Source organism: Aplidium turbinatum, chromosome 11 (assembly GCF_918807975.1).
Source record: "Aplidium turbinatum chromosome 11, kaAplTurb1.1, whole genome shotgun sequence".
In the NCBI taxonomy this organism is placed as follows: Eukaryota; Metazoa; Chordata; class Ascidiacea; order Aplousobranchia; family Polyclinidae; genus Aplidium; species Aplidium turbinatum.
The window spans coordinates 919,864-931,828 of NC_137482.1; the positions used below are offsets into that span (position 1 = coordinate 919,864).

At 41.6% G+C, this 11,965-nt stretch overlaps 1 protein-coding gene across 2 annotated transcripts in view; it reads right to left on the reverse strand.

Annotated features, from left to right (window-relative positions):
* LOC145779443 (dynein axonemal heavy chain 3-like) overlaps nt 1-11,952 on the reverse strand; it is a 49,700-nt gene extending 37,748 nt beyond the window's left edge. For both annotated transcript variants that reach the window (XM_082591035.1, XM_082591036.1), the window contains exons 1-18: nt 11,848-11,952; nt 11,282-11,377; nt 10,818-10,981; nt 10,317-10,405; nt 9,367-9,427; nt 8,968-9,163; nt 8,227-8,416; nt 5,873-6,068; nt 5,126-5,207; nt 4,736-4,870; nt 3,432-3,536; nt 2,789-2,968; nt 2,300-2,436; nt 1,638-1,761; nt 1,326-1,486; nt 812-996; nt 493-616; nt 85-238 (exon numbers count right to left, since the gene is read on the reverse strand). In XM_082591035.1, coding sequence (XP_082447161.1) covers nt 85-238; nt 493-616; nt 812-996; nt 1,326-1,486; nt 1,638-1,761; nt 2,300-2,436; nt 2,789-2,968; nt 3,432-3,536; nt 4,736-4,870; nt 5,126-5,207; nt 5,873-6,068; nt 8,227-8,416; nt 8,968-9,163; nt 9,367-9,427; nt 10,317-10,405; nt 10,818-10,981; nt 11,282-11,374 — 2,376 coding nt within the window. In that variant the 5' untranslated portion in view covers nt 11,375-11,377; nt 11,848-11,952. The remainder of the gene's footprint in view (nt 1-84; nt 239-492; nt 617-811; nt 997-1,325; nt 1,487-1,637; nt 1,762-2,299; nt 2,437-2,788; nt 2,969-3,431; nt 3,537-4,735; nt 4,871-5,125; nt 5,208-5,872; nt 6,069-8,226; nt 8,417-8,967; nt 9,164-9,366; nt 9,428-10,316; nt 10,406-10,817; nt 10,982-11,281; nt 11,378-11,847) is intronic.
* Nucleotides 11,953-11,965: the final 13 nt, after the last annotated feature.

The following is an 11,965-nucleotide window of genomic DNA, read 5'->3' on the forward strand; positions in this document are numbered from 1 at the left end:
TAGAGAGGCGCGATATTTGATGACGACAACCATCGATGCTGCCTCGTCAAACAGATTATCCGTCTGGATGACTCGTCTCGTCACCTCCAGCTCTTGAGACGCTTCTTGGAGGAGCTTTTCTAGCTCCGCAAGTTTTTCCACATTCTTCTGCATCTCATCCGGACTGGCCAGCTCTTTTTTCTTGAAGCTTTCAACCTCCTTGTTGTATCCAGTTAAAGTCTCTTCAAACTCTTTGGTTCTAAACAAAAAACATCACAAACCAACGAATCCAAACGACAAAACAATTAGATGAATCAGACAGATGAATCATTCTCAACAAGTCAATTGATGCTGCGTAGGTTCTTGGTTCGAACCCCCGGTTTTCCTTGGATATAGAATCTCAGGGCAGATGCACTCAGAGAGGATACTGTCGCCCAAAAGGAGGGTGTCAACGTTGAACAGCAGTTATGGACCAGACTCTGACCAGTCGCCAGTTTCCAAAGCAACTCTCACCTCTTCCTCAACTTTTCCTCCGCTGTGTCCCTCCTGTTCATCAGCCTACTCTTGTTAATCTCGAAGACATTCTTTATCTGATCCGGCCAATGGAAGACGTTGCTGTTCAATTTGATGTCTTCATCTGCAAGGGGACATCTTTCAATTGCGAGACAAATAACGAAAACAACCCACAAAGCTAAGAGACGACAAACCAAAGAAGGTTCAAAACGTCAGGAAACCTTTTGCTTAAAATTTATATTTAAAAGTGAGAAAAACTAGTCAACAAAATCTCTCTCTAAATTCTTAGATCACAGAATGGATTATTACAGAACCATACACGGCAACGTGGCATGGTCCAGGAGGAACGCCAGGCGCTCGGCTGCGTGACGTATCTCCTCCTTTAGCTGGTGGATTGTGATGTCATTGGAGGTCCTGAGGAAGGAGACCAGCTCCACAAGCTCCACAGTCGTCTCAGGCATTTCAGACACACGATCCGCTATTACGTCATACTGATGACAAATTCTGGAATGCAAAAACAATACAATCAATATTTGGACAGGGATGTCTACTTTTCCTGAACAACGGATCGGCCAGTTCTTAGATATATCACTGAGAAGTATTATGTCTGATGTCACTCTTTGAAGTTGGGTCTCAAAATCAATGGAAATATTGAGGGGGAGGTATTTTTTATGTTTAGAGTTGAAAAAAGTGTCCATTTTTTTCAGGAATTATTTAGAAAACACTGAAAGGAATCGCAAAAGCACAAAAAGCAAAGTTTAAAAAAAATAGAGTTGGACCCTTTCTGAATTCACGCATTCAATTCCTACGTAAAAACGACCTTTGTCCCTCACCCTTTGTTGAGATCTCTGTTCCTATCGATCTGGAACGAGATGAGGCGATCTTTCAACTTCTGCGCCTTCGTAGCGTGATCTTCATTCACCTCCTGACAATCCAGAGAGAACAAGCTCAGTGGCACCCTCAAACGGAGCTCTTGGATCTCGGTGCGAAGTTTCTGGACAAATTTTCGATAGAAAAATCCAGTTAAATTAAACATCGATTAGTTGACTGAATTGTTGCATCATCGGAGCCATTGTTAATGACGCACAATACCAATGACATCACTATCACGTGACACAGCTGACAAGCTCCTTGCCTGAACCCACCTCGTGCTTCAATATCATTTGAACGTATTCATTCAAGAAGTGATCCTCCTTCAAGAAAGTCAACACCTCAACCTCTGCTGACTTGTTTAGTAGGTCCACATACTTCTTGTAGACGTCCAAGTATCTAAACACATTGATGCCAATAAGCTCCCAAGTTTGAAAAGAAATATGGAGCCAGCCCAATCGTAATCACGTGACGCACCTTTGTTTGTTTTGTCACGTGATCTATTTTACATATTTTCAGCTGAAAACGTTGCCAGTTGTTTCTTTTGTAAAATGATAAACAAATTGCTGCTGGATTTTGTTTGTTTAGTCATAATAAAAATCTAAAATGATGAATGCCTCGTATGAGAATAGATGTGACACTTAGTTTGATTGGAGCAGAGTGATCCACATAATGTAGAACAAATAACGAAGTTTGGAGCTAAAAATAAAAAAGCATCCCCCATCACCGATATCTGGAGTGCCATGTATGGACAAGACATGGACATACAAAACTTCATGTGCGGATATCGACAATTGGAGATGATAAGATCAATGCAAAATTATCCGGTTTCTGCAACCAGCGATAATACACCAGGTATGAAGAACATGTGACAACTTTTAACAAATTTCAATGAACATAAAACTCGGTTGCTCAAAACAAATACATTTTGACTTACTGTTGTGGACCGACAGTGTTGGCTTTGAATATCGCCATGGCCTCCTCGATAAACACCTTGACCAGGTTTTCCTCAGGGGCGACGGTGCGTAAGACGAGGCTGGTATCTCTCATCTCGGGAAACAGGTCGCGCTCCACCTAGAAGTTAAAATGTTTAACAAATGTGTTTCTACATCGGATGAACGTTTATTTCATTGAAACAAGTGCGACTGTCAGATTCAGGGGAGACTAGGAATGAGCTTAGGAAACCCCAAGACGACAATCACAACTTGACACTGGAAGTGGTCAGCACAAAACAACGTTTCAAAATTACAATGAATGAAGAAAACAATCTGCCATATGGTTGGCTTATTCAAATAGAATCATTGTGAACAAAGAGATCGAGACAAGTGCTCAACTACATTGGTGAATTAACTTCGTTAGTTTTTACAACAAATCTTAGCTCGCACACGATTTAACCATTACCGCCCCCTAACAAAGCCCCACTCACCCTGGGTATGTTCTCAGCTGCTTGGGTGATGGCGGAGAAACAGTTGAGCATGACGTCACGGCAGTGGGTGAAGGGCGGATTGAAGAGAATCTTTCCCTCTCTGACTTGCAATTGAAGAAGCATGACAGACTTGGAGCAGAAGCGTAAGTCGGTGTAGGCGGCTCCAAACTCGTTCCCAGCCTGGGAGTAGATGATGATGAATTATTTGAGTCATCGAGTTATGGAATGACAGTTATGGGATGACAGTTATGGAATGACAGTTATGGAATGAGAAACAAAAACTCGCAGAAGCACTTAATTCCCACCGCGTTTCAAGAAGACGAAGCGCTTTGAGGTGATATAGTTTCTCTTCAATGAGCGAACGTGAGTAAGGTTCGCAAAGCTGACATTTTAGCTCAATGAAAGTTGTGATATAATTATCATTGTAGAAAATCCTTAATAATATTCGGCTGAATAAACTTGGTCGCCTATCAGATGGCGTCGGTTCGTACAGTACGGTCGCACTTGTTGGCGATGGCCGCGTTGCTTCGAGATGGGCAGGTCAACTGTGTCAGTGACATCACTGAGACGTGCAAGCAAGCCAGAAACATGAAGATGGACACACGCGGATGATACACCCCAATGTGACGTCATAGAGTCTCACCTCATGAATCTTAAAGAAGTTGAGGAGATCAGAGAGGGAATTGATCACCATCTCACGGAGTTGGTTGGACATGAGGGAGGCGGCGCATGCGAAGAACTCTTGGACCTGTACCAGATTATCAAAATTAATAACTGCAACCGCAAGGGGTCGCCAGTACCTGGCAAGCTAACCTTTGAACTTTGAAAACGTTCAAATAAAAGTGTAGAAGGTTCAGACACATTTGAAAAACAATGTGGAAATTAACACAAACATTTGGTGCGTCATTGCCAGCACGTAATGCGCAAGTTTGTTCGATAACCACGAGTCCACTCAAGTTGCAACTAGTCAATGAATTAAAAACTTTGCTGGGATCAAATTTTATTTGTAGTGAAAATTAATTCAACTCAGTATCGTCGTCGACGCTGCGTGGAGTCGGGGATTTCACCTTTGATTACCCCGTTCTCTCGAGATGCAGCGACAGAGCGAGGGTGAAAACCAAAGTATAGCGTCATAATCCAAGTGAGTTCTGTCCCAGTGGGAGAATAGAGAATGTTGCTATTGATGATAAGTTGAGCATTCATGCGCAATATGGTGTGAAACTTTGCAGGATTATAATGCGACCGAGTAAGCTAACAACAACACTTTAAGAAAGAGCGAAAACTTCATTGTCAATCTCGGTGTCTGGACCTCCGTCAGTGGTTCAAAGCCTCTACAAGTATGCAAAACTGCCTGGATTAAGTTCTCAAAGAAGCTTTCCCAGTCCGAGGATGAAGATTCCCAGTCGGAGGATGAAGATTCCTAGTCATAGGATGAAGATTCCCAGTCGGAGGATGAAGATTCCCAGTCGGAGGTTGAAGATTCCTAGTCATAGGATGAACATTCCCAGTCGGAGGATGAAGATTCCCAGTCGGAGGATGAAGATTCCTAGTCATAGGATGAAGATTCCCAGTCGGAGGATGAAGATTCCCAGTCGGAGGATGAAGATTCCCAGTCGGAGGATGAAGATTCCCAGTCGGAGGATGAAGATTCCTAGTCATAGGATGAAGATTCCCAGTCGGAGGATGAAGATTCCCAGTCGGAGGATGAAGATTCCCAGTCGGAGGATAAAGATTCCCAGTCGGAAGATGAAGATTCAAAGTATGAGGATGAAGTTTTCCCAGTCGGAGGATGAAGATTCCCAGTCGGAGGATGAAGATTCCCAGTCGGAGGATGAAGATTCCCAGTCGGAGGATGAAGATTCCCAGTCGGAGGATGAAGATTCCCAGTCGGAGGATGAAGATTCCCAGTCGGAGGATGAAGATTCCTACAATCAATAACTTTCGTACCTGGACTGTGCTGTCACCATCATGATGTGGCACCAGGTAGGTCCATGTGTCCTTGTAGAGGAGGAAAAGCTTGACAGCGGATGGAATCCACTCCTTGACCAGAACATCTCGCGCGTCGTCGCACTGACGCTCCACCTGTGACGTGTTAATTACATGTTATGACGTCAGTGCTTTAGAGGGTAAAGTTGAAATAATTTAATCAACAATAACAAGTTGTTTACATCGGTAATTTTGCAGATAAATGCGCTTAGTGGGATCGAAAAATTAGTTTGTAGTAATTTCAGTTTCATTGTAATAAATGTATTGCAAAGAATTTTTCATCATGGGAAGAAACTATTCAAATGCCAATGATTAAAAAAATAACATTAACTATAAATTTATTGGATTCACCTCTTTTTCGAAGTCGTTGGGATGCAAAGGGAGGTCGGATTCAAGCAGTTGCTTGACGTTCACAAACCTCAAGTCTAAAAACCTGCCAAATAAATATTGCTGACGTTGAGTGTACGCGTTGTTTTTTCTCCGTGACGTGGTCTGCCTGAGGACCCAGACGTTTCAATCCTAATTGTCGCTTTTGCAGCGAGCCGGGAGCCGTTGTGTGTGGAGAGAGCATTTAACATTTTGTCCTAAAATTTAGTATCAGTAAAGCGAGCGAGAGGGAAGCCAGGACAACTTTGTGGTATGTGTTTACTTCAAATTTGAACCGTTGTGAAGAATCATAAGCGTGCAAACATCAGGTTTTTATCCCCACTTCAGACTCCATGAATCAAAACAAACAAACGATTGCAGTTATGGTTGTGACAGGAAAAAGGAGCGATTGTAGGCAAGCATTGAGCTCCTACTACATTAAGTTCCTACTCTAACTAAACACATTTCGCTTAACCGCAAGCAGTCGCCCACGACCCTTAGTGTGGGGACGTGAGCTCGATACCAAGACAAAGCAAAAATTTTCAACGTCTACAACTTTAATGTTTTTGAAAAATGAAATTAAAAAAATGAAGTTATGACATTTTATGAAAATAAAAATCTTTCTAGCGTTTAAGTGGCAGAAGGAAATTGATTAAGAACTTTCAAATGTCATCAACTCTCAATCTAATTCACACTGTCACATGATATGATCATGGAAAACTCTCAGCTTACCTGTCGAACCATAGATTCTGCAGATAGGTCATGAGGGGGGCCACAGTAAATAGATTCCTCTTGCAAGCCTCCCTCGCCTTGAGGGCGGCCGCACGCCAAGGCACAGGGGCGCGGATGGTTTTGGTTAGAAAAGGTCGGGGCATGGCAGAGACGTGAACCCGAAACCTCTCGTTCTCGTCGTTGAGGATGTAGTCGACTGGGAAAAGAGGAAATAAGAAACTTTCAACAGACCAGAAAAACTAAATTAACGTCATTAGTGTTCTGAGGCACCACCACTGATGTGAGAAAGTGCTCATTCACTTCTCCCCCAATTATCGGTCACTCACCGGTCACCTCAGCTTTGACCCCAATCTCTCCCCAGCATTGACCCCAATGTCACCCCAGCATTGACCCCAATGCCACCCCAGCATTGACCCCAATGTTAACAACTGCCGATATGGAGGTATATACAAGCTCAGGACGAAGCCAGTATTCTGACCCAACCGAAGATCTATCGTTTCATTGATTGACAAGCTGCCGCATTGATCGGCGTCAACAAGTTGCTGCATCATCTGTCAGTGGCAACCGGCCAGATAGATAGCACCAGTGAAAAGCAAATAAATATCTTACAGTTCTGAAGAAAATAAAACACTTCGCCAAAGCAGAAATATTCTATGTCTTCGGCCAGTGCAGGTTTAGAGTACAAATCGGTTTTCCATGTTGGAAATGTGCAACACAGTGGAGCAGATGACGACACCACGATTGCCGGCGGCTTGAACATCGCCGACATGATGTTTGCTCAACAACTCAACTTGTTGACTTAACAATCAACTTAAATTTCGTGACATTCCAAGAAAAGTGCCGAACGTGAAGCAAAGAGAAGGAAAGTGATGCAAAGAAGTAGAAGCCATTGATATATGTCGCAACAGTGGCACCATTGTCCTCGAGGGTTGTGTTACAGATACGAGACAATAGAACAATATGCGACCACATCGCAATCATCGGGCGGCAAGCTTACAATTAATTTCCATCTTCAAACGTTAAATCAACGTGAATACAGAAGATGGAGCGAGGTGGGTGTTGTTACAAAACAATTGACAGGATTGCTGTAAAACGAAATTAAACATTTTATTTGTTTAAGTTCTTGTGTTGTTTCAGCGCTTTCTTTAAAACCCCATAAAACAAACAACTTTCCTTCCTGATCCCAAGTTCTGCGGAGAGGGGGGCATGGTCAGATCCACCGCGCGTGGCATCAAGCGACAAGGAAGAGAAACGTCACCAACTAATCTAATCCAACAACAAATGCTGAGTCCGAAACAACTAAAGACCTCAACTAATTGAACTCTTTGAAATCGTACAAATAAAAATCATTAATGTATTGGATTGACAAGAAAAGGGGAAGGTCTGAAGGAAAATGATGATGGTGATGATGATGGTGATGTAGAGTTGAAGATGAAAATTGTTCAGTTGTCGAAGCGTTTGTTGACATGAATGAATTTTCGGTTTTGTGGTTGTTGCTTCGTCCAGATTGGTCAACCGCAACCAATTTGTTGCGAAAACCGATCCAAGTGCTCAAAACCAACTTTCGTTGCACTCCAGGCTTAACCTGCGGAAATACCTCTGCAGACCAACACAATACAAATCGTGAACTCTTAACATTGAGCCAGACAAGCACTTGAAGAAACACAGCCACTCAGCAACCACTTGATGTCCTACTTGTGGTAAGACAAGACGAAGAAAGTTTAAAGAAATCTCTTCTTTCATAATTCTTCGAGCTTGGGTTGTTATGTTACAACAACGTAACCCTGACTTCTGAAAGACGTTGAACAACCAGCTAGAAATTGGAGGTGAATATGAACATCATAAATAATATAAGGCCGGTTTATAAAGTCCGACAGTTATTCAATTAATTGGATTAAAAATAGAACCACATTATAAAAATGTTATTTTGCAACGCAATGATGTCCCCAGTAACTGAACAGTTTAGTATCAGGATTATTCCTATAAATTAATTCCAAAATCATAACTTTGGTAGAGAGATAAGTCTTGAATAACATAAACTGACAATTGATAACAACTTGATAGGATTGAATTGCACAATTCAAAAACAATACATATAACTAACAATAATATGTTATTAGTTTTAAAACAATGAAAACTATTAATACTACAAAAAATGCTCAATGCTAATCAAAGCAGAGCGAATTAAATCAAATATAGTAGCCTCATAACTATATTTGATGTTATTAGTTTGATGTCGTATTTTTGAATTATACGATTCAATCCTATCAAATTGTTATCAATTAATTCCCAACTCTCGACAACTCCACCAAGCTCTAACCAAACCACAAGTTAGATGGAGATGGGGAACTTACTGATGGCCCTCCTGTAACTGAACTCGTAATCCATCAGAACCTCATCTTTCAGATCAGCAACCTCCGACTGGAGATCAGGATTCTCTCTCAGCTTCTCCGGGAGGGAGGAGTGAATGCGTTCCATCTGACCAGGAGGAGGTCCAGCGACTTGGTTCGCACTGATGCCTTGTGTGATGTAATAATGGTAGCGCTGCATGAAGAATATTTAGACATGATGAATGTCTAACAGGAAAAGTCGAAACTTGCAGCCACAACCTGACAGCAAGATATCGAAGCTAAGCCACAGAAGTGTCCACCGCATGATGCGATGACAATGCACGGGCTGCAGCAAACAATGGCACTCCAATCCCAAACAGCAAAATTCGTTCTTTTTACAATGATTCAACGTCTGCAAACGTTGAATCAATGTAAAAATGATGGAATTTGTTGTCGGGGATGTAGCCAGTGATTTCAACTCCAGGCAGGAAGGAACTCGGTGCATTCCTCAAGTTACCAACACATTCTTCTATAAATCAAGACGCCTTTATGAACACAGTGACGTCACACAGAATGATGACGCAGCGAGAGATTACGTCACCGGTACCATGGGTTGTGGGTAAAAGCGCGACTCTCCATTAAAAAAATACTGTATTAAAAAGCTGAAAGCGAGCGTGGAGTTTCCTTGCATTTCAAATCGCGCGACACTGCCAGGCTCGAGTTGGAACGTTCAAACTTCGATCACTCCTCATCCTAACAACAAACCTCCAAGTCTCTTTCTGATGGTTCTTGGGCATCTCTGTTTTTCTCTTGCTCACGGTAATGGATCATAGTGATCTGCTCCATGGGGGAGATTGGACGACTTGGAGGCAAGGCTTCAAACTCCATGGCAGCATCCTCATATACCGTAGTCTTCCTCAACTCTCGAGGCGTGGAAGAGTCTTCAATGACATTTTGTCTCCTACAAAAAGGATGAAGTTTCACAAAATCATCGCCCAAGTTTTTCTTGCTAAGGAATTGGTAAAAAAATACAGAACACCGAAGCCTAGCGCAGGAGAGCACGCTAGATCATAAGCGAAGTGGCACTACTCCCTGAAATTGTAACGAACTTGAAAAAGTTGGCAAGTTTAGAGAGCAAGAAATATTTTAGCAAGCCATACTCACTTTTTATTGGGGGAAGAAGTTTTGTCCGATTTCGTCCTTTTTCTCGGCGTGGTCATTGATACTGGAACAACAATGTTTGTTGTAATGGAGCAGTGTTCGTAATTCAAGTGGTTGAACTTAAAACCAACCCAGGATGGTTAGAGTTTCGAACCGGTCACTTTGATGACAATTTTCAGTTTAGCGACCGGTACCTAACGGGTTGAGTGGTGTACAAACAACTAAACTACAAAGTAAACGAGGAGTTCTAAACAATCGTGAAAGGCCTCTACAAATGGTAGCATCAATATCCAATTCATCCACACTGCAGTTATAGCGGATGGCGCACGATTGGATATATATATCTATATACCAGGAATTCTGATGAGTAGGGTCATCAGTAGTAAGGTCATCCGGTACATCGAGCTGCTGTAAGCACAGGAGTGATTAGTTTAAACACAAACTGCAATGGTTCAAAAACTTGAGTGTTCTGTCTATGATCGTTTTCTAGCGAGTTTTCGATCATTTGTTTGTTGTTCACCCGGTTTATTACAGTAGTTAATGCCAAGACATGGTGGATTGGTAGTGCACAAAATCCAGTGACTCCCCCAACGAATAATGCGGTTCCTAGACCAGAGAGTTTCCAACTCAAAGTCAACGATATTCCTAGTAATAAGCACTAGCAATGGGTACCAACGTACTTCCCTGACGTTGTTCGCAATCTCTGAGCATTCTGCTCTCGGGATACAAGTCCGCCATCCCATGGGCTGAACAAATTTCGTTCAGGCAACAAGGAGGACTCCTTCAAAAACCCGACAGTTGACTGTAATTCAAGACGCCCTCAACGTTAGTTCTGAGAAGGAGCCCAAATTGCTCAATAAGCAACAAGTCCCAGCATTGACGAATTATGTTTAATTGGTCAAATCTGGAGAGTCGTCGATAAACAACTATGTCACTTCTACCAAAACCTCTACCTGGCTTCCTGGGTGACTTGGGGGGTGCAGGGCCATACGACCGAGGCTGTGACCTGCTTCCGACGTTTGAACGACGTACGTTTTCATTTCTAAACAACAATTTATATTATAAGGAAACTTCTTTACAAACGGATTTACGTATTTCAAACAAAGAAGAGCGAACAGGTTTGAAAGATAAGCAAGGAAGGATCGCGAGTAATGCGTAACAGCTAACATTGTTGGAAGTGCTGTTCTGCTTCATGAAACAGACAAGTTTTGTTTCACGCACCAAATGATGATATTCGTGATAACTGAGAGATTTTCATGTTGGTGTTTTATAATCCAACTTCCTTCCATGAAACTCTTTAGCGACAAAACAATTGGTAAACTTTTTGATTCATTTACCGAGCTTGGTAAATATAAATACCAATAGCTCCCAGAGGTGAATGGAAGATTAAAAACTAATGACGCCAGTTTGAGTCTCGAATATTTTCTGCTCAACATCACAAAATATTCTCTTACTTGGGTAAAATGTCCTTCATCTTTATGTCTGCAGCGGTAGGAGTGTAATTGTTAGCGATGGAATCGCTGGGGGACCGGTAGTGGCGCTGTTCCTTGAATGGTGAGAGCAACGTCCAAGACATCCCCTGCATTATGGGGGGGTGGCAGCTATTTCTTAGCACAGCCTGAGTGAAGAAAGGATAAAGCTAAATTCATGATTGTAGATCGGTGAATGTTTGAAGTAGCTACATTACAAATATTTGATCGCACTATTATATTGCTTTTCGGAATAGCTCATTTTGGGGTCAATCTACGGTTACAACTACTCAGTTCAACAGATGACAAAAGTCACAGAAATTGAAAATTCATTGCAACACCACAAGTCGTTTGCCTTTCTTTAAAAGTTGCAAAGCACGTTGAAGATACATGTTGAAGCGCAAACATTTGATGAAAGCAACAAATCATTGGAATACGATATATTATACCTTGTACAAATCTGATTCGCTCGCATCAGCAGGAAGTGGGGGTAAGGTGGGATATCCCCTTTCTCTGGGGCTGTTTAGTACCGTTTTGTCCATTATCTGTGTATATATGAAAGTAAATCAATGCAAACCTTTACGAAAGATGATGCACTGATGGATGTGTTGCACTTACAACTTACTTATTTTAATAGTAGAAGCCCGATATGTGGGAAACATTATATACTTATTAAGCGACGGTACAAGCAAAAATACATGCATAAGCAAAGATTAACAGAATAGAGAATATGTAAATTTAGTATAGTAGCTACAGATATACAATGGTAAGCTCTTAAAAGCAGTGACCTAAGTAATAATAATTATAACAGCATGCACATACATATTTATTTACAACATATTTACAACAAAAAAGCCACAATTTAGCAGACGACAAGATGTTCAAACTTATGTTATATGCACATTGCACAGCCAACAAACATTAGAGACCACAACAGCCAACTTAAATTATTTTACACAAAAACACTTTATTGAAGTTGAAGTTGGAAAACAAGAAAGACTACAGCATCATTTACCTTGTTTTGGAGAGGGTTGCCAGTTCAAATTTAAAGTTTCATTTTACAGCAACCTTGAAACCTACACTAAAATACATCATTTTTTACATTGTAATTCATTTACCTGTAGAAGTAATAT